At 30.3% G+C, this 24,300-nt stretch overlaps 2 protein-coding genes across 2 annotated transcripts; one reads left to right on the forward strand and one right to left on the reverse strand.

Annotated features, from left to right (window-relative positions):
* Positions 1–440: 440 nt before the first annotated feature.
* LOC114192063 (pectinesterase-like) lies at positions 441–2,662 on the reverse strand. The gene is made up of 2 exons (XM_028081633.1): positions 1,547–2,662; positions 441–1,314 (listed from the first exon to the last, which is right to left on the reverse strand). Exons 1-2 carry the CDS (start codon positions 2,535–2,537, stop codon positions 623–625), a joined length of 1,683 nt encoding a protein of 560 aa, XP_027937434.1. The 5' UTR covers positions 2,538–2,662; the 3' UTR covers positions 441–622.
* Positions 2,663–6,330: 3,668 nt separating this feature from the next.
* On the forward strand, positions 6,331–9,971 carry LOC114190749 (pectinesterase-like). The gene is made up of 3 exons (XM_028079755.1): positions 6,331–7,310; positions 7,434–7,594; positions 8,922–9,971. Exons 1-3 carry the CDS (start codon positions 6,505–6,507, stop codon positions 9,614–9,616), a joined length of 1,662 nt encoding a protein of 553 aa, XP_027935556.1. The 5' UTR covers positions 6,331–6,504; the 3' UTR covers positions 9,617–9,971.
* Positions 9,972–24,300: the final 14,329 nt, after the last annotated feature.

Raw genomic sequence — 24,300 nt, forward strand, 5'->3', positions numbered from 1 at the left:
ATAACTTATACAAACCTAAAAGCACAATTAGTAACGGAAGTCGTTATCCTCCTACACGATGTATGCTCTATAGAAGTTGTGCGTCCCTACCATGAATTCTTATCTCATATTGTAATTGAAAATTATCACCACAGATCACAACTTCTTCATTAACACGATTTCCAGGAAGCCGTGCCTGTGGTTCATGATTTCTAATTTCCATATACAAATCAATACTCATAAGGAGGACACACGACTTAAAAACAGACCAATTTACTCAGAAGTAATATTCATGTTGCACAATTTCTAATTTTAAATTATATAGGTATTCTTTATTAGTATCTATATACTTTATAAAACATTCCAAATGTCCTGCTTATTATTATTTTTATTCTTTTTGTCAATAAAAAAAAAAACTTTTACTAAGAACATCCACTCACCTCAATAATAGTAAACACATAAAATTTAAATGTAGAATTGATGAAAAGTACAAATACAAGTCATGTTTTTATTGGTTGTGTTTATCTTTAAAAGAAAATCATTATCCGCCACGAAGATCGCCTAGGTGATACCTAGCAATCTTCTAAAGAAATTAAATCATACACATTACAAAAATAAGTATTGAACAACATTTTGTAGTTTACTATATCAACCCACTTAAGTATGGGACCCCAGTTTGGGGAATCCAATTGTCCCCACCCAAGAAGTTAGAGACGGTGAAATTGGATGCATCTGTGGCATTGATAACATGATAACCGGGCCAGGTGACTCGGTTGGTAGTGTTAGAAGCAGGTCCTGTGTTATTATATTCTGCATAGTACAAGGTACTCAATGCAAAATCACCATTCCATTCATGCCAACCTGCAGGGTTTATCAAACTGTCCATAAAGGACTGCATTATAACTGTCCTTGAATATTCCTTCCATGGCCTCCCAAGGTAGCTTTGCACGGTGCTAACTACTGGAGCCAAATCATCAGCAGCTTTGATAGTGGCATTCTGTATACAAGTTCCTGTGTTTTGACTCGGATCAGTTCTTCCTTGAGCTGTGATCGTGTTGAATTGTCCTTTCAGAGGGAGACGAGAATAGATATTGCAGTTTTGCAAAACAACAGCAGCATTTCCAAATATGAAGTCAACGGTGCCATATATGTCACATTCTCGGTAAAATTGCCTCAGAGAATGTGTATACAATGTATCTTGATACCCTTCAAAGCTGCAACTATAGAATGTGGACAAATCTGCTCCACTTCTTAGTGCCACTGCTTGACCCTTGCTCGGTCCAGCACTGTTACGGAAGGTTATGTTAACTGCTACAAACCCTTCAGCCACCACAGCTGCAATTCCACATCAAGCATATGTAATTGAAGATAGACACGTAATAAAACAAGAACAGGTTTATTGAAAGGTTTACTAGAGTTCATATTGGATCAAATGTGTTTTCAATCTCTCTACATGTTTCAAAATGTTATTGTTGACCCTATACGAATGAAAGATTAAAACATATTTGGACATTAGTCATATAAAAATGATGTTATATGAAGGTGCGTGCGAATTATTTTTTCTTACCTACTGTTGCTGAGTTGAATGTTGTAAAGTTATCTCCAACACTGTGATTGCCCGTGATGATTGTCCGATTGATTCCATCTCCAACAAGCATTAAATACTTCTTGCTTTTGGCAATGGATACATATTCCTGGTACACTCCCTCGGTGATTAAAACGACGAAGTAGCCATTACCAGCAACTGTGTTGTTTGGTGCAGCAGCAATTGCATCGTTGATAGTGATAAAGTTTCCGCTTCCATCTTGACTAACAACCACGATGTCACTAACCACAACACTTCCGCCATTATCAGTGGTTAGTAGTTTCCTCCCATGGTGTCTAGCAGAGTCATAAATAGCACGTACTCGATCTGACATGACCAGTGGCAATTGACCATTTTTGAAATTCAAATGTCTTCCATTTTGGGGCCACGATGTCATGATTTTCTTCTCAGGCACCCACCCCTTTATAAACAAGGCCAACGTAACGCTGTGAAGCTTCAAATCATCAGAGAGAGATGATAAAAGTTCATTCTTCACTCTTGCATCTGAAGTTGTACTCTGTAGACCTTCTAAGCATGTTTGTTGGTTAGTCAAAACGGCACTGAGATAGGTTTCAAAATCTTCAGCTTGAGAAGTGGGAAGAACACCGCTAGCTTGGCTAGTAGTGGCATAAATGTTTGATAAGTATTCAAAGTTTTGCTCAGCAAGGTACCGACAGTCTTCAAGAGCACCAATAGTGTATTGAGACAAAGACAAGCTACCTTGAAGATACGAATCCACCAAGTAAAAGAACTTGCGTGTCTGGGACAAGGACTTTTGAAAAGAAATGCGACCATAGTCGAAGACGTTGCCATTTTGATTGGCAAGCACGGTTTTGCTACAGTAAGTAGGGTCTACGGTGGACCCGCAAATGGTTTCAGGGGGAACAATGGAGGATGAACTGGTATCTGCGACGGAGAATGAGAGCATATAAGAAAGAGAGAGTATAAGGACAGAAATGTTCTTAAGAGCCATTTTTTTTTTAGTGAAGGATTTAGGTTTGTTGTATAGTAACTAGGGATGACCATAAGGTGGTTGGCTAGTTGGGCTTATATAGAAGGAACAAACATATTTTCTCATTGTAACAATTAGCTAGTGAGAATGAAAGCTTTGCTGGTTCGAAGTCAAATGAAAGAATTTGTGTTAGTGTTTTTGAGGTTGTTGTTGCCATGGCTACCACGAACGCAGTCAACTTCCAACCTACTACCATTTTGAATCTTTTTTATTGGAAGCTTAATTAGGAAGCATACATTAAGTTTAATTACTGCAAACGTGCATGCATGCAAATATTCCTTTGGATTATATTTATTCATATACATTGCCATATTTGGGACATGGTTTACTTGGGACATGGTTTATTTGATACCTGCGAGACAATTAAATTTGAGTTTGTCAACTCAGTGGTTGGTTTCAGGCATTCACAAGATACAGAAATGGAGAACGGAAGATAATGACAAAATGTGGATGCTCTCTGAGAAACAGATACTACCATTTCTTTCCTCAGATAATTTTTCACAAGTAGTAGCACACTGAAATCAATTTTTTTTCCCTTTTATAGGTAACATTTTTAACATTGTTCTATGAATATATTGTAAAGGACATGGGCCATGGTTGGAGGTACGACGGTTATGTCCGCCATAGAAAAAAATTGTCTACTTTTTAAACTCAAATCTCAAAGAAAAAGTTATTTGTCAAAAATTAATAAGTTTTAAGAAATGATTAGAATAACATTAAATTTAATATAAAAAAAGAAGATTTAAAGATCAATTAAACTAAAATTAAAAATATCCAGATTGGTTAAAATTTAATCTATTAAGACAAAATAAAAAATATAGACACGGAGGAATGTTTGGAGGTTGAATACTCTTATGCAAAAGTTAAGTCTACTTCAATTATTTTATCAGTTGTTTATTTAGAAAAAAGTCTATTCTTGCCACTAGAGCCTTCATAGGTATGGTTTTATTTTCTGATAAATTTGATTGTGTGGGTTTTTCTATATCATGAAAATTCTATGCACTACTTCTTTTACCAAGCAAGCTCAATTCAAAATTCAATATTTTTTACTTTTATTAATTATTATTAAATATAATTCAACTAGAAATTCAATTTTTTTAGTTATAATTGAACTCAATTTAATTTAAAATCTAATTTTTAATTATACATTATTTAATGAAATGAGTAAATTATATTATGATACAAATCAATTTCAAAAACTTTCAGAATGACCATTTAACCCACGAATCTTTGCTAAAGTAATGCTATTAATGACCAATTCCTGGATGCAATTGCTCTCACATTTATATATTTTTTATATCAAAAATAATATTTATGTAAATATTATCCGCAAATAATTCTATTTTTTTATTTTGTTTTATTTTCTATTCTTATTACATTACATCCAACTCCTGCACTCCTGAATTTATAGTACAAAAATAATTGCTTACCTTAATTTTTTTTCCTTAATGGAATTATGCATTAAGAAAATGCTTCATTAGCAACCAACCAATCTTAGTGATAAAAAAGTGTTAGTATTATAGTAATCAATTTACAAAATAAAAAATTTATTAATTACTAAAATAGTTATGAATAAAAAATTATAATTGGTCTCTAAATTGATTTTTAAAATTTAGTTACCAATGTTTTATCCACAAAAAAAAATTGGTCACTAAACATTAACTACCAAGGCTTTTGCTACCAAAATAATTGGTTTCTAATTAATTAGTGACCAATTTAACGAGTGACCAATTATAAATTTTTACTCATAATCATTATTTTAGTAGCCAATAATTTTTTATTTTGTAAATTGGTATCTAAATTAGTCATTAATGACTAACAACTTTTAATCAATAAAATTGGTTACATCTTGAATATTTCCTTGTAATGTATATATCCAAATCTAAAAACCTAATTATATCCTGAACATTCAATAATGTTCTAAAGCTCTAGTTACTTTGTAATTTATAGGAATCAAAGTCAAACTTTAAATTTTATGAAAGACAAAATTAAATTTCAAATTTTTTTTAAGGACGAAGAAAAAACTTAATACCTAGGAAACATGTTAAGAAAATCCATTAGTCCCAATAACATTATGTTATTAAAGTTAAACTAATAGATGAAAAACAACCCATTTTATATTTTGAGGGGTCAAAACTAAGTGAACTTTTGGACAAGAAAGAAAATTGGATTTGTTTTATTTCAGAGGAACGGAAAATACATTCTTCAAAACGAAACTAATGAAGAATTTTGTTTCACTGTTGGGAAAGAAGATCTTGATTCCAAGCGTATAAGATTCGTCCAACATGACTTTTTAATGTATTAATATTTGGGACAAAAGCTTGGGGAAAAGCTTCGGTACAAAACATGTAATATTGTATTGAAGAATGCAAATGGAGGAGTTTGGTCGTATTGGGCCCAATAATCATATGGACTATAAAACAAACAGATATATTGGCCCACAAATCGAGAAGGTATGAAGTTCATTGATCAGCATGTGCCACCGGTCCATGTGGCTGACCACCATTGTGCACGCTTCGGGTAAGTGCAGTCGCATGCACAGCAAAAGTTCTGCTCCTCACAGTAATCATCAATACATCTCCGACAACTATTTTGGTCCACAAGTTTTAAACACACTGCTTTGGAATGCAACACTCTAATACTCGTTTTGATTTTTTTTTTTTTTCACTTTCTCAATAAAAAAACATGTCAAATAAATGTAACTCCGTCGACCTATTATTTGTCCACTGATTTTATTTGACTTAAGCCACAGCTAGGAAGTAGAAAAACATACCTATTCGTGGTACTTTTATTTCTTTTACTAATAACAAATAATGCTCTTGGTTATTGTGTTGAGGAAATTAAAATATCTTTACAATATTGAAGAGCAAATCTTATAGACGTTATGGCATGAAACTTTTACCTTAGTGTTTAAATCAAGGATTTAAATAATTTTAAAAAATTAAAATATTTAGTGATTGAATTACTCGATATTAAATTTTATTTATTTTTTAAATAATTAATTTGAAAAAAGTAATTGAATTATTTTAAATTTTAATTTTCTTGTTTAGATAAAAAAATTAATTTTTATTGAACTCAATTTTACTCTAATTTAACTTAGTTCCACCTTCAATTTAGTATGACTTATCTTGACTTTTGGTTCAAGTCGACCTTCGGCACAGCTCGACCTTCGATCTGGTCTAGCTCAACTTTCAGTCCGACTTGATCTAGTTTGACCTACGATTTGACTTGGTTCGACTTACGGCTTGGGACGACCCGACTCGACCTTCAAACCGGGTTGGCCCGACTCGACCTTCAACTTGGATCGACTCAACTTGATCTTCGGTTTCGAAAGGCTCAACTCGACTTTCTATCCGATCTGAATCGACTTTTTAGATTTGTAGACTTTTTTTTGTCTTAACCGATGAGCAATTCCAATTTCAAATTATAATATTTTAGTTATTTGAAATATATTTTTAAAATTACTTAATTTTAATTTTCTTTTAATCGTCTGATCCAAATATATCATTTTCTTTAAAAAAAATTAAAATTTTCAAATAAATGAATTTCTTTCATAAATTATCTCGTCGTCGAAACACGCACTTAAGGATTCTACTCATCAAGTGCACGTTTCAAGCTAATTTGGTATATTCTTGAATGAAGTTGACACTGTGAAAATAACTCTTTTGCTACAATAAATTAAGGTGTGTTTTATAATTCAAAGCTTCAGTGGTTGATGTAGGAGCCAAGATGATAAAGGGTCTCACGCATAATAACACATTGCATTCTGGGGAGTTTAACAGAGTGAGTGAGCATGAGGTCCATGTCACATTAAAAAATGTCCAGTTTCACACTGTGAACGTGAGACACCCCACTCCATTTTACAACCCAACCACTCTATTTATCCACAGCATGCACCCTCCTACAAGCACACACAAACTAAGTCACCATGAACAACTTCACACTTGCATCCATTTTGACGGCCATTTCTGCATTACTCTTCTTAGCAACTTATTTGACTAACACCCCAACAAGAGACACACAGAAACACCTCCATTTCCAAAAGCACATACAACTAGCCCAATCCACGTGCCAAGGAACACTCTACCCCGACCTATGTGTCTCAACCCTTGCCACATTCCCAGATCTTACCTCAAAATCTGTCCCGCAAGTCATTTCTTCCGTGGTCAACCATACCATGTACGAGGTAAAATCATCCTTCTACAACTGCACCACCCTCAAAAAGAAGATCAGAAACCTCAACCCACTTGACCAGAGAGCCCTCGACGACTGTCTCAAACTGTTCGAAGACACCAACGTGGAGCTCAAGACCACCATCGATGATCTCTCCAAGACCACCATAGGGTCCAAGCGCCACCATGACTTGCAGACTCTGCTCAGCGGAGCAATGACCAACTTATACACGTGCCTCGACGGCTTTGCTTACAGCAAGGGGCGCGTCAGAGACAGAATCGAGAAGAAGTTGCTTGAGATATCACATCACATGAGCAACTCCCTGGCCATGCTGAAGAAGGTTCCTCAAGTGAAGAGAACAACTTCGAAATCTGAGGTGTTCCCCGAATATGGAAATATGAAAAAGGGCTTCCCCTCCTGGGTGTCCCCCAATGACAGAAAGCTTCTCCAAGCGTCTGTGAATGAAACCAAGTTCGATCTCGTCGTTGCCAAAGATGGTACTGGCAATTTCACCACCATAGGGGAAGCACTCGCTGTGGCTCCCAACTCCAGCACAACCAGGTACGTAATATAAAGCCTTTTTTACGTGAATATAAGTGAATAATGTGACTTTAAATGTTGATTTTGTGCATCATTGTATTATGTTTATTCTCACATAAGATTGTGAAATGTGTTTGATGGTAGGTTTGTGATACACATAAAGGCGGGGGCATATTTCGAGAATGTGGAAGTGATTAGGAAGCAGACGAATCTGATGTTTGTTGGAGACGGCATTGGGAAGACAGTAGTGAAAGGCAGTAGGAACGTTGTGGACGGGTGGACAACTTTTCAATCAGCTACTGTTGGTAGCTCTTCTTCTTCTTCTTCCTTCTGCTAATATTTTGGATTAATTTGTTAACTTCTAATTAATTGGTTTTGAAGTTAATTTGAAAGAAAAGAGAAAAAGAAAAGAAAAATTAGGGGAGGCTATAATCACTGTGGTATCTAGTTAGATTTAATCAGTAGTTTTGTCACGTAATGGTATACCCTGCTATGTCAAAGACAGAGAAAAAATCATTAGGAAAGGTTCGAACAAGACAAACAAAATGGCAACTTGATGATGAACCCATTTAAAAATTAATAGTAAATTAAGTTGGGTAGGTGAGTTTGCAGATAAATTAGATGATATAGGAAATGATTTTAAATGGTTTGAACAGACACCGAGTGGTTGGGTTTGTGAAGTGAGGGGGGTGCAGTTACAACGTGCATTGAATTGAAAAGTAGCGTTGTAGAGGAAGGAAGCAGACGCTGATGCATTTTCTGATGCGCTCTGCTGTCCTTAAAATTCAGATATCACAGACTAGTGTCGGCTATATAACAAATCCTTATTAATGTTACGACAATTTGTAATTTAGATTCTTGTCATGGAACTAGCAAAATGCCTTTTTTTGTTGGTTTTGAATGTCTGAAATAGAAGTAGGGAAATTTGAAAAGATAAAAGGCTTTGCCGCTTAAAGTATCGGAGGAATCGGCTTTCCCGTGAATGAACATTATGCTGAAAAGTGATAGGTGATGGGTCCATGTGAATTTGTGCTATCCTTCATTGATTTAATTATGAGCATATGATAATACAGATCCTTTTTTAATTAATTAATACAATGCTTGTTTTTCTTCGTCGTTACTTTCGTCAATTATTATTCCTTTTCTGGGAATAACATTAGAAGACTCAAATTTGTGTTTTTCAGTGTTCCTGTCTAACTTTCAATCATATAGCAATAAATCCAGTGATATCAAAATCTGGGTATTATTTGGAAATCAGTTAATATTTTAGATGTCTATACCATTTTTCAATTAGATCTGCTTCATAAGACAACAGGGGTTAGCGTGTAATTATTTTAATTTATATTTCACGAAAAGTAGAGTTAGCAACAACATTCTTGGGTCAAAGTATAAGGTCCACATGTCTATCCACGCCCAACTAAAAGAGCATTCTATTATTCTGGATCGCCATAATAACACTCATCCCATTAGGTCCACTTTCCTTGCTATTTCTTCTATGCTTTGCCTTTGCTTTTCTCTTTTTGCTTTTAACAAATGAAAAAGGCTTTAACTTTTTTTCTCTAATGTTGAATTGTGAATGATGATGATCCAGAATGTAATCCTTACAGCTTTGACATTTATGGTATTTTGCAGCTGTTGTAGGAGAAGGATTCATAGCAAAGGGTATAACTTTTGAGAACTCAGCAGGGCCAGACAAACACCAAGCAGTGGCCCTGAGAAGTGGTGCTGACTTCTCGGCTTTTTTCCGTTGCAGTTTTGTTGGGTATCAAGACACACTTTATGTGCATTCCCTACGCCAATTCTACCGAGAATGTGACATTTATGGCACTGTAGACTTCATTTTTGGCAATGCAGCAGTGGTGTTCCAAAACTGCAACTTATACGCACGCAAACCAAACGAAAATCAGAAGAACTTGTTCACTGCGCAAGGCAGAGAGGACCCTAACCAAAACACTGGCATATCCATCTTGAACTGCAAGATTGCAGCTGCTTCAGACTTAGTCCCTGTCAAATCCTCCTTCAAGAGCTACCTGGGTCGTCCATGGAAAACGTACTCAAGAACTGTTTATCTAAAATCTTACATGGAGGATCTGATTGACCCAGCAGGGTGGTTGGAATGGAATGACACATTTGCGTTGGATACACTGTATTATGGAGAGTACATGAATAAGGGTCCAGGTTCAAACACAAGTGGCAGAGTTACATGGCCGGGTTATAGGGTCATAAACAGCTCCACTGAGGCAACCCAATTCACAGTTGCTGAGTTTATTCAAGGTAGTGACTGGTTGAACACCACAGGCATTCCATTCTTCTCTGGTTTGAGTTGAGGAATATATTCACTTGTTGGCTCAGTTCGTTGAGCTTATATATGATAAAGATGTTACACATTCTGGTTTTAGTATGACAGGTTAATATGATTCTCCTGCTTTCATTCTCTGTCTTAACAAAGGTACAGCATTGTTCTCAGTCCTCAGCAATAGCTAAACCTGAGAGATCACGAGAATTATAACGTTTACTTGTATTATTATTACTTAGTTCTCATTGTATAGGGCTATAGGCTATGATAGCCCCCTCACTATGTATCCAAAGTTTAATCTTGTAAGGGACTATGTTACTGTTCAGTAAGTGACTATAATCCCACTGGATATCCCCGTTATGTACTAAATTTCTTTTTAGAAAAAAGAAATGCAACAATGATGGACCTGAAATAAAAATCTTTGTTTTTCTTAAAGAAAAATAGTTATATGTTTCTTTAGAAATATATTCATGTAACTTGTGAGAGATTATGAGATATGAAATTCATTTATTAAATAAGAGAAGCATTGTGAAAAAAAAGAATACCAATTTGTATATCGAATATTTTAATTTTAAGCAAATATCTTGTATAAAAAAAGGGTTCTTCAAAATAGCTTTACGAATTCTCAATTAGAACTAAATGAATCAGTAAAGTTTATATCACATGAAAACAAGTTATCTATAACTATATATATAAAAAGGATTATTTCTTTTTGTCCACATTCTATAATTCTAAATTTATCATTTTTTACTATTTTTTTTTCTCCTCATTCTGTATTTTAATATAAAGGGATTGTTTTAGTTATTTTTACATTGAATTTATTTACTACAAGTGTCTAAATAATATGCAATTTTATTAATACTAGACACTTATCAAACATTTGTTGACATTTTTGTCCTCTAAATAAAATAAAATTGTATTAATGATTATTGAGCTTAAAATTCATTTAATATAACTATTAACTATAGACTTCTGTAAAATTGAATGCTTATAATGGCTTTTTTTGTATTTCTAGGTCCTTTTGACCATCAATTTGTAAAATAGGGTCTGTTGAAATTTTTTTGCGAAACAGGATCAAGTCCTCATGGGGGAGGACGACATTAAAGGTGAAGTCGTCCTCTGTCGTCCTCCCCCAACCGGTTTCATTTTTTTTTTTTTGAAAAAGCGATGTCGTTAGGATGGAGGCTTGTTTCTGCACATTTGAGATTGAAGTCGTCAGGATGAAGGCCAGTTTCACTTTTAGTTTTTTTTTTTTTTAATGTAGCATTTTTATTTTATTTTTTTGGCTTAAATAGTCATTTGGTCCTAGTTTTGGTCAAGTTTTTTCACTTTGGTCCTACTTTTGGAATTGTTTTCAATTTGGTCCTGCTTTTCATTAATTTCATTCAATCAGATCCTTTTCGTTAACTCCATCTAAATAGTTAACAGAACAATGACCAATGTGGTTCGTTTCTGTGACGTGGAGTATTGTTCAATGACGTGTCCGTTATTTTACTGTGTTGGCCTTTTAATTTTAATTAGAGAGTTTTAGTGTTTATAATTTATGAAATTGGGTTTAGGGATTCTTCGTGGATTTGAGGATTTCAGAGGCTGTTCATGACCCACCATCAAAGATTGCTTTTCGTTCTGTGAAGATTTATTCGCAAAGGGTTCTAGCTGTTCATCGCAGAGGTAGGGTTTGTATAATTTTGTGATTTAGGATTTGTTTAATTTTGAAAGGCCAATATGGGGGTGAGCTATTAACATGAGAGTGTGTGAATGAACTTGAAGAGTATATATGATCTTGGAGTACGAAAAGTGTGGGCATTAAGCACATTGCCGCTTGGATGCTTACCTGGAGGTAGAACTACGGCTGGGGGCCATTGAGATTTTGTGCCTAACTTGCGAACATTGAAGTAGCTATTTGTTTATGTTGTTTAATTCTGAATCAACAAAAATGAAACAAACCCTAAACCACAAAATTATACAAACCCTACCTCCGCGATGAACAGCTAGAACCCTCCGCAACCAATCTTCACAAAACGAAAAGCAATTTTTGATGGTGGGTCATGCACAACCTCTGAAAATCCCCAATACAAAGAAATCCCCAAATCCACAAAGAATCCCTAAACCCAATTTCACAAATTATAAACCCTAAAACTCTCTAACTAAAATTAAAAGGCCAACACAGTAAAATAACGGACATGTCATTAAACAGTGCTCCACGTCACAGAAACGAACCACACTAGCCACTATTTTATTAACTATTTAGACGGGGTTAACGGAAAGGATCTAACTGAAGGAAATTAACGAAAAGCAAGACCAAATTGAAAACAATTCCAAAAGTAGGAGCAAAGTGAAAATTTTGACCAAAACTATGACCAAATGACTATTTAAGGCTATTTTTTTATTAATGCCAACGGCTTTGTCATACAATTTTCAATGAAGCCGTATTTAATGCAAGCGACTTCAATTAACTGAGACCGGTGCATGTCAGGACGACTTTGGTTGGCAATTAAATGAAACCGTCAAGTGGCCTAGCGACATCAATTGGTTTCAATTAATTGAAACCATCAGGTGGCCTAGCGACATCAATTGGGTTTCGTCCACATTGATGGTGACTTCGCCTTCCCCAGATCACTGACGCATTTATTCTAATCAATGTTAAAATATATTAATCTTTATTTTTATTTTTATTCCAATTTATTATTATTTTTTACCACTTATTGTTTCAAAAAAATTTAAAAAAAAAACAACCATAAAGACGACTTTAATGTGGACATGACCAGAAACCAGACTCATCCATGACGACATCGCTTTTTCAAGAAAAAAAATAATGAAACCGACTGGAAAGAGGACGACTTCACCTTTAATGTCGTCCTCCCCAATGACGACTTGATCCTGTTTTGCAAAAGAAAATTCGAGGAACTTTTTTACAAATTTGAGAGACTTTTTTACAAATTCGAATTACAATGGCCAAATTAAAAAAAAAAAAAAAAAAGCCGCTTATAATTTTTCTTAACATGCACACTAGTTAGCAGGTTTTTCTTCTTCAACTGATAGCGATACAAAATCCTTTATCTCGAACTTAAGCTGCCTTTTTGGATGTTGTACCACCGATTTTCATAAGCAGGTTTGTATTCACCTTCCATCTCCTATTTAACCAATTATAATCACCTACAAAACATAATATTCATGCATTTAGAAATATAAGCAGGTATATAGAAATGTAAACATATTAGTGCCCAAAGTTCTAATCACAATAACAACGTATTTCACAAACCGTCACTCCCGGGTTTCACAATATTTTAGTTGCTTTTCATCATATCTCTCTTGAAAAGTTTATCTAGTTTAGATTTTTTATCTTTTTATTTTTTTAACTTAAAGCCACTCAATGCATTAACTTTATTTACATTTTAATTAAAATTAAAATTTAATTTTTTTAGGATTGAAAAAAAATAGATTTTTTTAAATAAGTGAGCCAACTCATTTAATCCACCAACCTGTGGTGGATCAGGCCGAGTTAGATTTTTCTCAGCTTGCAAATAAATGAGTCGGGTTGGGTTGGTTCACTAAGAGGCCAACCCGCGGTGGGCCGGGTCTGGCCAGGCCGAGTGGCCCATTTTGACAACTCTATTTCCTGCCATGGGGAATCCTGCTTCATCCTCTAGTTAATCGCTTCCCGTAGGTTCTCGTCGCCTTTCTCCAGGTTCTCGTCAACTTTCTCCGTATTCTCGTGACTTTCTCTAGGTCCTCATCAACTTTCTCCATGTTCTCGTGGCTTTCTTAAGTTCTCGATTTTTTCAAGTTCTCAGTTTTCTCAAGTTCTCGATTTTTATCAAGTTCTCGGCTTTCTTAAGTTCTCGGCCTTGTCAAGTTCTCAGCTTTCTCCTTCTCGACTTTCTCGTTCTCGGCTTTCTCAAGCTCTCCAAACACTACTACTTTCAAGTTGGACCTTCATAAGTTTCATGCCCATCTTGAAAGGGAGTATCAAAGATATCATATATCTCTTGATTTTTTTATTCTATTGTGTTATTATCAAATATTCATGTCTTATGATGATATATTAGGTTTTATTTTTTTTCTTTTACATTATGGGATATTGTACTCTATATATTGAACAAGTTTCCACTAGATCAATATGAAAGTTACATTTTAGTTGTTTTTCATCAAACATATCTTGTGCATATTTTTCCTTTCTCATGGCTTATACATGTCTAACAAAACCAAGTACCACTCTTCCATCTATATTGTTCCTAATTACTGATTAGATACACTTTCGCATTCTACTATTGGTATTAAGGACTTCTCTTAATATTTGGGAATAATTTATTGTGTGGATGGTTTGATGTTTCTTATAATCTATTTAGGATTCATAATCTAACATTTTCTTCTTGTATCTCATAATTTCTAACTGCACCCAAAACTAAAAGTGACTTGAAAACCATCTGTTCTAGAAATATTTAAAACTAAGATTTTTAGAATTTTCAGAATATAATTTCTAGAACATAATCTCTGGAACAAAATTTTTACAGAAGTATTTGTGGAATAAGTTCTTCAAAATATATATTTATTGGAAAAAGTTTTCCAGAACCAACTTTCCGGAATAAACTCTCCAAAACCCATGAAATACATTTCAGAATGAAGTTTTCAAAACAAGTTTCTTTTCAAAACAAACTCTTTCTCTCTTCTTTTCTCACTGGAGTGGAGAATGGGGATGTAACGAAAACAACAACAATAACAACAGGCGTGATGATATTTTGAGTGATAGTTGATCACTGCATCAACCTTTGGAATGGCCCAGTTTCCTGAACATGCAATCTTATGGGCTTTGATGGTTATAAAACCTCATAACTTGGGGTCTTTTTTCCTGCACCTCCAAAATTTCTTCTACACCTCCAAACTTTCTTTAAATTTCCAAAATTTTTTTTGACCATTTAAAGAAACCCGCAAACACCACACCCCCAAAATTATGTTGACTTCCGGAAGTCAAAATATATGATTTCCGAAAGTCAAAATATATCATCGAAAGTCGATTTCTAGAAGTTAAAATATATCACCGAAAATCAACTTTTGGAAGTCAAAATGTATTACCGGAAATCAACTTCCGAAAATCAAAAATTATCACCAGAAGTCAAAAAATATTCCCGAAAGTCGTCTTCCGGAAGTCAAAAAATATTCTCGAAACTCGACTTCCGAAAGTTAAAAAATATTCCCGGAAGTCAACTTCTGAAAATAAAAAAACATTCTCCGAAAGTTGACTTCCGTAAATAAAAAAAAATTATTTTGAATATTTTTAATTCTTTTAAAATTTATATTTTTAACTTTTAATGATTTTTTTAGTTTATTATTTTATTTGCTTTTTATGTTTTCATATTTCTTAATATATATTTTTTTTAAAATATTAATATCTATATATATAATTTTATTTTTATTTAATATACTAAAAAATAAATATAAATATAAAAATAAGTAAAATTTAAATAATATTAAAATTTAAATAAAAAAACAAAAGAATAAAAAATTTATTCTCGCTTCATTTAATTTTATTTAATATTTAAATTTTTTAAAATAATTAAACTTTAAATTAAAAAAATTAAAAAGAAAATATATATACAAATATATATATATATATATATATATGAATATATACGTTTTTTTTTTAATTTTTAATTTCATTATTTATATATTATTTAGATATGTTATTTTAAATATGATTTTTTTAATTCTTTTTTGTTTTTATTAAATTTTTAATAAATTATATAAAAATAAATTTAAATTTAAAAACATAAATATATATATATATATATATATATGAAAAAATTTTAAAAATTTAATTAAATTAAATATTCAAATTTTAAACAAAATTAAAAAATTCAAATAAAATATAAAATACTATACACATAAAATATATAAATTAGATAATTATAATAATATTAAAAAAATAAATAAAATTAAAATTAAAGTTAAAAAATAATTTAAATTAAAATAATAAAACTTTAACTAAATATATATATATATATATATATATATATATATATATATATAGATATAAACGAATTTTGGCTTCAGTTCCGACTTCCTAGTTTATATATATATATACACGGAAGTCCTGATTTATATATATATATATATATATATATATATATATATATATATATATATATATATATATATATAGATATATATAGATATATATATATATATATATATATATTAATTTTTTTAAATTAAAAGTTTTATTATTTTTATTTTAATTATTTTTTAACTTTATTTTTCAAGTTTTTATTTAGTATTTTTATTAATTTTTTCTTTTATTTTTTAAAGTGTTTTTTTTTAAATTTATATGTTTTATAATTTTTAATATGTGTTTTAAAAAATAAATGAAATAAAATATATAATTTTTTTTATATCCAGAAGTCAACTTTTGGTAATATTTTTTTTATTTTCGAAAGTCGATTTTCGGTAATGATTTTTGGCTTCCGGAAGTTGACTTTCGGTGATATATTTTGACTTTTGGAAGTCGACTACCGGTGATATATTTTGATTTCCGAAAGTCGATTTCTGATGATATATTTTGATTTGCGGAAGTCATATATTTTGACTTTCGGAAGTTGATATCTGAAAGTATTTTTGGGGTGTGATATCCGTGAGTTTCTTTAAATAGTCAAAGGATATTTTGAGAATTTAAAAAATTTTTGGTGGCGGAGAAGAAATGCATGGAGGTATAAAAAGAAAGACCCCATAACTTCGGCGTGAAGAGTTTTACCAAATTTATATTGCATTCCAAAAGTCCACATCAATAGGTATCCAAAAACTCTTCAATCCCTCTCACCTACACCACACAAAAAGATATTTGATTTTATTATTAACTCTGATTAAAAATATAATTTACACATAATTAACGGAAACTGGTAATTTAATAAAACTTGGAATTTGTAAGGACAGATGTTTTTTGTATATTAATATAAGAGTGTGATATTATTTTACTAGTAATAATTAAATTTGACATATATTTAACGGTAGTAAATTAATAATATATATATATATATATATATATATATATATATATGAAAGATTTAAAATATTTTTCTTTTTAAAAAAAAGGGTGATATTAGAAACAAAATAAAGGAATAAAAAAATACTTGATATGTTACATTGGATTTTAACTAAAAATATTAGAATCACCCGATGTAAGGATTACAGTAAACGTAAAGTCAACGTATTTATCATAATTAAACTGCTTTATAATCACAAGAGGAGAGGAACAAAAGATTTTTTTTTTTTTTTGGTAATATTCTGAAAACTGTATTAGACATTAGTTTTGAATAGAGATGGCAAATAAACCCGTCCCTGTGGGTATTGCCCGAACCCGTCCCCGTTTTGACGGGGAATCCCCGCATTGACTGGGTATGGGTACGGGTATGGGGAATCCCCGACTTTTTCAGTTGGGTATGGGGATGGGTATGGGGATGTACATATACCCGCCATAATACCCGTCCCCGCCATATCTCCATTCTCGTTTAAATTATTAAAATATTCACAATTAATCAAGTAACCCCTATATATATATATATATATTTTTTCTATTTTTTATTTCTTTTAATTATTTCATTTGTCATGAAACTCATTCTCATCTCCAATATATTTTTTATCTTATCATAACCTTTATGTAATTATGTTAAAATGATGTATGTTAATTAAAAAAAATTATGCCTCACATTTGAATATTTATATTATTTTTTAATATTTTTATTTATTATAAATTTTTCTTTCACATGAGAATGTTTATACTCTCAATTTAGGGTAATATAAAAAAAATATTTACTTATTATTATTATTAATTTTTGTTTAATTTGAAGAACTCTTTTTTTTCATTAAAATAATTTTCGTTATTTTTCAACCATTAAGTATATATGTTGATATTTGAAAAGTTTTCTTAATTCTCTAAGATATTTTTTGTCTTATCATACCTTAGTTATGCATTTGATTTGTTTTTTTCGATAGTCTCTCAAATTATTTCTAAAACACACATTTGTTAGTTTTTTAATATTTTTATTTATTGTTTTTATTTTCATCATGTAGAATAATATTTCGATATATTCTATCTAATTATTTTTTGTTTTATAACTCATTATTAATCATAATGTAATTTTTTCACTTTAAATTCTGTTTGAAGTGGTTAAAATTATATATATATATATATATATATATATATATATATATATATATATATATAATGATATTTAGGAATAGTATATGATAATTCACTACAAGAAAAACATGAAATGGTGACTGATTTTTCGTCATTAGTGGTAGTAGTTGATTTATTGTCTGAATCAATGACTAAATTAGTGACCGATTCAATGATCGAATCGGTACTTAATTTAGTGACCAATTTAATTACTAATTTATTTGTAATTTAATGACAAATTTTTTGGTCACTAATGATATTTCTATTTAATTTTAACCACTTCAAACATAATTTAATAATTAGTTCTCTAAGGTATTTTTCATCTTATCATACCTTAATTATACATTTGATTTCTTTTGTACGATTTCTTTCGATAATCTCTCAAATTATTTTTAAAACACACATTTGTTAGTTTTTTAATATTTTTATTTATTGTTTATTTTCATCATGTAGAATAATATTTCGATATATTCTATCTAATTATTTGTTATTTTATAACTCACTATTAATCATACTGTAATTTTTTTCACTTTAATTGTATAAATAACTTTTATTTACTACAATATAAAAATTTAATGTAATTGCTATGAATATTTTTTTGTCACTATCCAACATATATTGAAGTTCAAAAGATACAAAATCTATGTCAAAATTTTATTATTATGTTTATTATTTGTTCTTTGTGTCATTTTGATCAAGTGATGTATTATAGATTTTATTAGTGTATAAAAAAGAGATTCATTATAATTTAAAAAATTGAAGTAAACAAACATTTAAAATATATTTTAATTTGAATATTTGTTTTCCTTTTATTATTATGTTTATTATTTGTTTTTTGTGTCATTTTGATCAAGTGATATATTATAACTTTTATTAGTGTATAAAAAAGAGATTCATTAGAATTTAAAAAATTGAAGTAAACAAACATTTAAAATATATTTTAATTTGAATATTTGTTTTCCTTTTATATTTTTTTGAAATATTTTTTAATTTTATCAACTAAGTTCATCAATGTTGTAGTTTGCAAATTTAATAAATGTTTTGGTTCACATGAAATTTTATTTGGTATTCTAATATAAAATGTAAACAATTATAATTTATTTTAAGGTATTTGGCATCGAAGAAAATCCTCATAATATTAATATTTCATAATATTATGTTTTCTTTACCGTAATTTTTTTTCTTTTATAAAAATTAATATTAAAGTAGTTAGAACACGGGTACGGGTATGGGTACGAGATTATACCCGTTACCCGATGGGGATGGGGATGGGAAAAAAGTTTGATACCCGTTGGGTTTGGGTATGGGGATGGGGATGAATTTTTTATGCGGGGATGGGTATGGGATAGCGAAACCCGTCCCCGCCCCGCCCCGTTGCCATCCCTAGTTTTGAAGCTACGGACACATTTTTCTGAACTTTTTTTTTTCCATTTTCTAAAAATATAATAACAAAATTTGAAGCAGTGAACATGTTATTAGAAAATATAGAGAGTTGAAATAAATATGCACACACAAAAATTACTGTTGTAATATACAAAGCATAATTTCATCACTCTTTTACACAAGAGAGACAAGACCATAAGTAATAGTCTACTGCATATAGAGAGCTCTACAGCTTTTGGATAGCCGAAACATTTCAACATCAAAACAAATTTCATTATTCATTTGAATTTATCTTTGGCTAATTAATTTTTAGAAAACTCTACAAAATGTTTCGAAACATTTAAAAGAAGAAAACCTAAATTTTGTCATAATTTTTTTAAAAATAAAAGTTGTTTTAAAAAGTATTTCAGAACGTGTTGATAGCTTTGTTGTTCCATACTACTTAAAGTGATGAAAAACATATTCTACGATTGCATCTTAAACCTTTGAAGAGAACAGATGTTACCTTTGAGTGTTGAGCATGTTCAAGGGATGGATCATTAACTAGTGGGACCTAAGCCTTTAAATAATATTTTAATCATTATCTTAATTTACATGTGAATCTTGTCCTGAGTCGTTCAGACGAATGATAAAATCATGACAGACAAGAAAAAGAACAAAGTAAACGACATTACATTATGTTCAGCGGTTCTTTTCTGGCAGTTCTACGCCAACGAGAGAAAAGTGGTGTGAGTGTTTTGATTGAGGGTGATGAAATACGATTATCATGTGTGTTATGTTTTGGTGCAGAGAGAGGGAGGATAGGAAGAAAATGGGCATGAAACGCGTACTGGTGCATGTGGGAGTACAACAGAAGCACATGGCAATGTGTGATTATGTCAATACCGTGCAATCGTTTTCTGAACGAACCCTTACATAATTCATTTTTTCTTCTTTTCATTTCGCAACAAAACAACAACACATCAAGAAAAAAGTTCACACCTAGTTTTCTCGCTTTTCCAACTTCATCATGCATCTTTTCTTTTCCTTCTTCACTTTTAGACCTTTTTAATTTCATACCTTCATCGCCTTACACCAATTGCATTTCGACTCCTTATATAATCATGCTATCATCATTTCTTACATAGCTGCCTCAATTCAATCTTATGGAAACTAACCTTCATTTTTAATTCAAAAAAGTACTTAGTTTCATATTTATTCATTTAAAAATACAACTTCCATTTTAAAGAATTTTTTTGTCCGCCTTAAATACTTTAAAACATGTTAAGTTTTCTAATTTTTTATATAATTCTTAATTAATTATACTAATTAGTATCTAGCTAGGTTTGATCACATGTTTTGCTACTAAAATATTATTATTTTGTAATTTTTTCTATATAAATTTTTCATTTCAAAATTATTTAATTTTTAATTAACAAACTACCTGAAAAATGAATGCCCCTTTATCATTAATTTTTATAAAAGTTTTCAACATGGAAATTAAAAAAAACGTAAAAATGGGAAGTATAATGGTGTGTATATATATATATATATATATATGAAAAAAAATAATAAAACAAAAAAATTAAAACTTGACAATAAAATGTGTAATAAAAAAAATTAATATTTTATCTTTACTTTTATTTTAATAATATTTTTTATGTTAAACAAATGATAGATAAAGTTTTGGATACAGTAAACATTCATTTACGTCTGCATTTTGATTTTAAGAGTTAGATACGAAATTAATTAAGATGTAAACTTATAAAAATTTAAAAGTCATATTACAATATAAAATATTAAAAATCATGTAATTATGATAAAGAATATTATGAGTATTGAAAATTTATAAAGATGATAAAAATATGACAGTTTAAAAAGCAAGAGACATAACATCAGCGCATTTTTTTCATACGTATTAAATGAATTATTGGTTTTGACATTGATTTCCCAAAATAAGCATCTGAACTAAAATAAAAGAAAACTAAAGTAAAGAATGGGAAAGAAGAGCATTTTGTCTGTGTTATAATTTTAGATATTATTTTTTAAATAATTTTTTATTTCTTTTTTCACTTTCAATATTTAAAAATCACTTAAAAATATACATTATATTATAAAAAAAAATTATCAAAAATTTAGTAGTAAAAATATTATTGTTAATTACAGGGTATCTGATATAACCTCATCATAGGGTACAGTTCCTAATAAGCAATAACCATCGACTAGTGTGTTGCTTCTTTGTCTTTCGGTTTATAACTATTGGTCTATCGACTGCTACACGCAGCTTTTTCTCTTTCTCCTTTCTCGAAACCCTGCTATATGATAAAAGCAGTAATTTAAGGAAAATTTACATTGCTCCAACCATATAATGCTGTATGGCATATGCGATACACATGCATCACAGCTTCAATCATTTTATGAGAGAATCATAGTGCAAACTTATTCTTCTCCACATGCTGCTAATACCACCTTTATTTCGCCCATAATTTTTTAATACTTCAATATTACTAACACTCCTTTGCCCAGTTAAAACCTTGGAATATATCCATGGTTATTTATGATATATGAGATATGGTTATAGACGGAAACTAGATTAGGATAATGAGTCTTTCGTAAACATTCGTAAATAAAATAAATAAATATTTTTTATAAACTAAAATTAGTTTATGTGAATACTAATTTTGGTTTATGAAGAGATGTCAATTAATTGTTTTACTTTTCTATCCGAGATGTGTTTGTAAAACACGAGGATACGATCTAAGAATTTGATTTTATGGAAAAGGATTGAAAAGAACGAGAGAACGAGAAGTGCGGTTGAAACGCATAATGTAAGTTAATATCCCTCCAATTATGCGATCTTTGAGTCTATCCAAATGGTAAGAACATGTAGGGCTAGGTTGGTGTCTGAGTGGGAACCCAGCCGAACGCTCAATTTCCTTTAGCTTATCCATTGGATCTTTAGTTTCGGAAAAGTTTTTGAAGGACTCATCTTCCAAACCTTCCGGATAAAAAGTTTGTTTCTTAAATAAAGATATTAGAGCACTTAAATATAAATTTCACTATTTTAATACCTTATTATAATTATTAAGAGATTATTTTAATTAAAATTTAAATATATTATTGTTGAAAATAATTTAAGTTTTTCATCAACAAAAATAACAAATTAAACATCATAAGAAAAAAAAACTCAAATTTAATGTTTCGAGACTTTCACAAATAACTCTTTAGAAGTCTTCTAACCTTCGATCCAAGTCCCAAATGCTTAAGATTAAGATGTTGCTTCAAGCTAAGAGGGGATGTGTTTGACACTCTAATGCTCATGTGAGGGATATGCATATGATAATAATGAACATAATTAATTTATTTTATATATTGTGCTGTATATTTATACTGTGCTTATGAGTTATTACAGAGATAGGTATAATTCATGTGGATAATTAACTTGATTAATTTGTCTAAAATTTTACTATTTATTATCTTAATTTAATTATCATTTACCATTATTGCTATAGTTTGACCGAAATAATATAATGTTCAAATAGATATAAGCTAAGATGATCTCGAATCGAGTAACTAAAATATCTCGTATATATGTAATACAAAAATTAATACCAATCAAATCCTTACCTAAGTTAAACTCATATGGCATTTATATAATATTTCTCTAACTTTTTAAATAAAATAAAAAAATCATCATTAATACTCTAATTCAACTTCATCAAACTAATTTAATAAAGTGATATTTACTTCACTTATATTAAAAATTAATCTTATTTATAAAATATTTGATGTTTATAAAAGTAGAAAGAAATATTTTTTACATAAATTATCATTTATCTTTGTTTTGTGATATCATTATCTGTGTCTTTTCTTTCAAAATATTATTCTCAAAATCTCGAGTCACAAATCACATCCCTTACAGAACTAATGAGCGAATTTGAAGGTTTGTGTCTTCTGTATGCTTGAGCTCTTGGCTTTTCCCTCACTTATATCCAACTTTCAAGCATGGATGGAGCACATTTATTCTTGTATCTGCTTTGAGTTATGGGCAACAACTTCTCTCACCAATTATCAACCAAATTGGACTCACTTCTGCAACATAATGAAAACAACACAACAAAACAATTAATGTATACTTTGGAATCCAAGCCAAATAATGTCATTTCCTCTTAATTTTAAAATATTTATAGTGTTCGAATATGTCAATAGTCTATGCAATTTTTTCATTTTTTATTAAAAATAATACTTATGAAAGTAGTGTTATATTTTTTTGTCGTGCACCCAAAATGTCATTGCGTTATTATTGACGATGTTTAAATTTTTTAAGTTGTTCAAGGACTATAATACAAAAATAGTAGCATTACCTTTGCATTGAATAAACAAACGCAAGTCAGCTACTTAAAAACAAAAAGGTAACATACAAATGTAGGAAAATAAGCCATACATTTAAAATAGTTTCTTCTGATTGGCTTAACTTAATTGAAAACACACGTTAAATTTGTGAAGGAGGTTTGTAAAGTTTGTGTGAGAAAATTTGAAATTTAGAATTCATCTTTGGAAAGAGACAATGAAATGTTTTTCTTATTGTACTAAGATTATAATATGTCAATGCTTTCTTTATCAAACTGACTATTTACCTTGTTAATAAAAAGGAGAGACAAAATTACAATACTCAAAAATACATGCTAGAAAATATATTAATGATTTGAATAGTCAAGATTGAAGGTCGAGCTGAATAAGTTATTTCATTTTGATTTACTCTTCAAATAAGTAGATCCCTAATCTTAATATATATATATATATATATATGTATATATATATATTTATTATGTTAATATTATTTTAAAACATATTATCAAATTATTGTTTATGAAAATATAGACCACTTGCGTAACATGTGGTAATTGTAGTCAATGGTCATCATATATAGAATGAAAAATAAACTCATTTCCACGGTTGAATCCATTTCCATTTTGATAAAAGATCTCCACATTAATTGGATATGGGTATGGGTATATAAGATATCTAACTTTTTCAATTAGATATGAAGACATACATATATGCTTTGTCCTCGTCCCCATACCCGTCATATCTCCATCTTTATACTCGTCATATCCTCGTCTCCGTTTAAATTAATAAAACACTCATAGTTTATTAAGTATTATACACTACACATTTTC

Source organism: Vigna unguiculata, chromosome 7, assembly GCF_004118075.2.
Source record: "Vigna unguiculata cultivar IT97K-499-35 chromosome 7, ASM411807v1, whole genome shotgun sequence".
Lineage (NCBI taxonomy): Eukaryota > Viridiplantae > Streptophyta > Magnoliopsida > Fabales > Fabaceae > Vigna > Vigna unguiculata.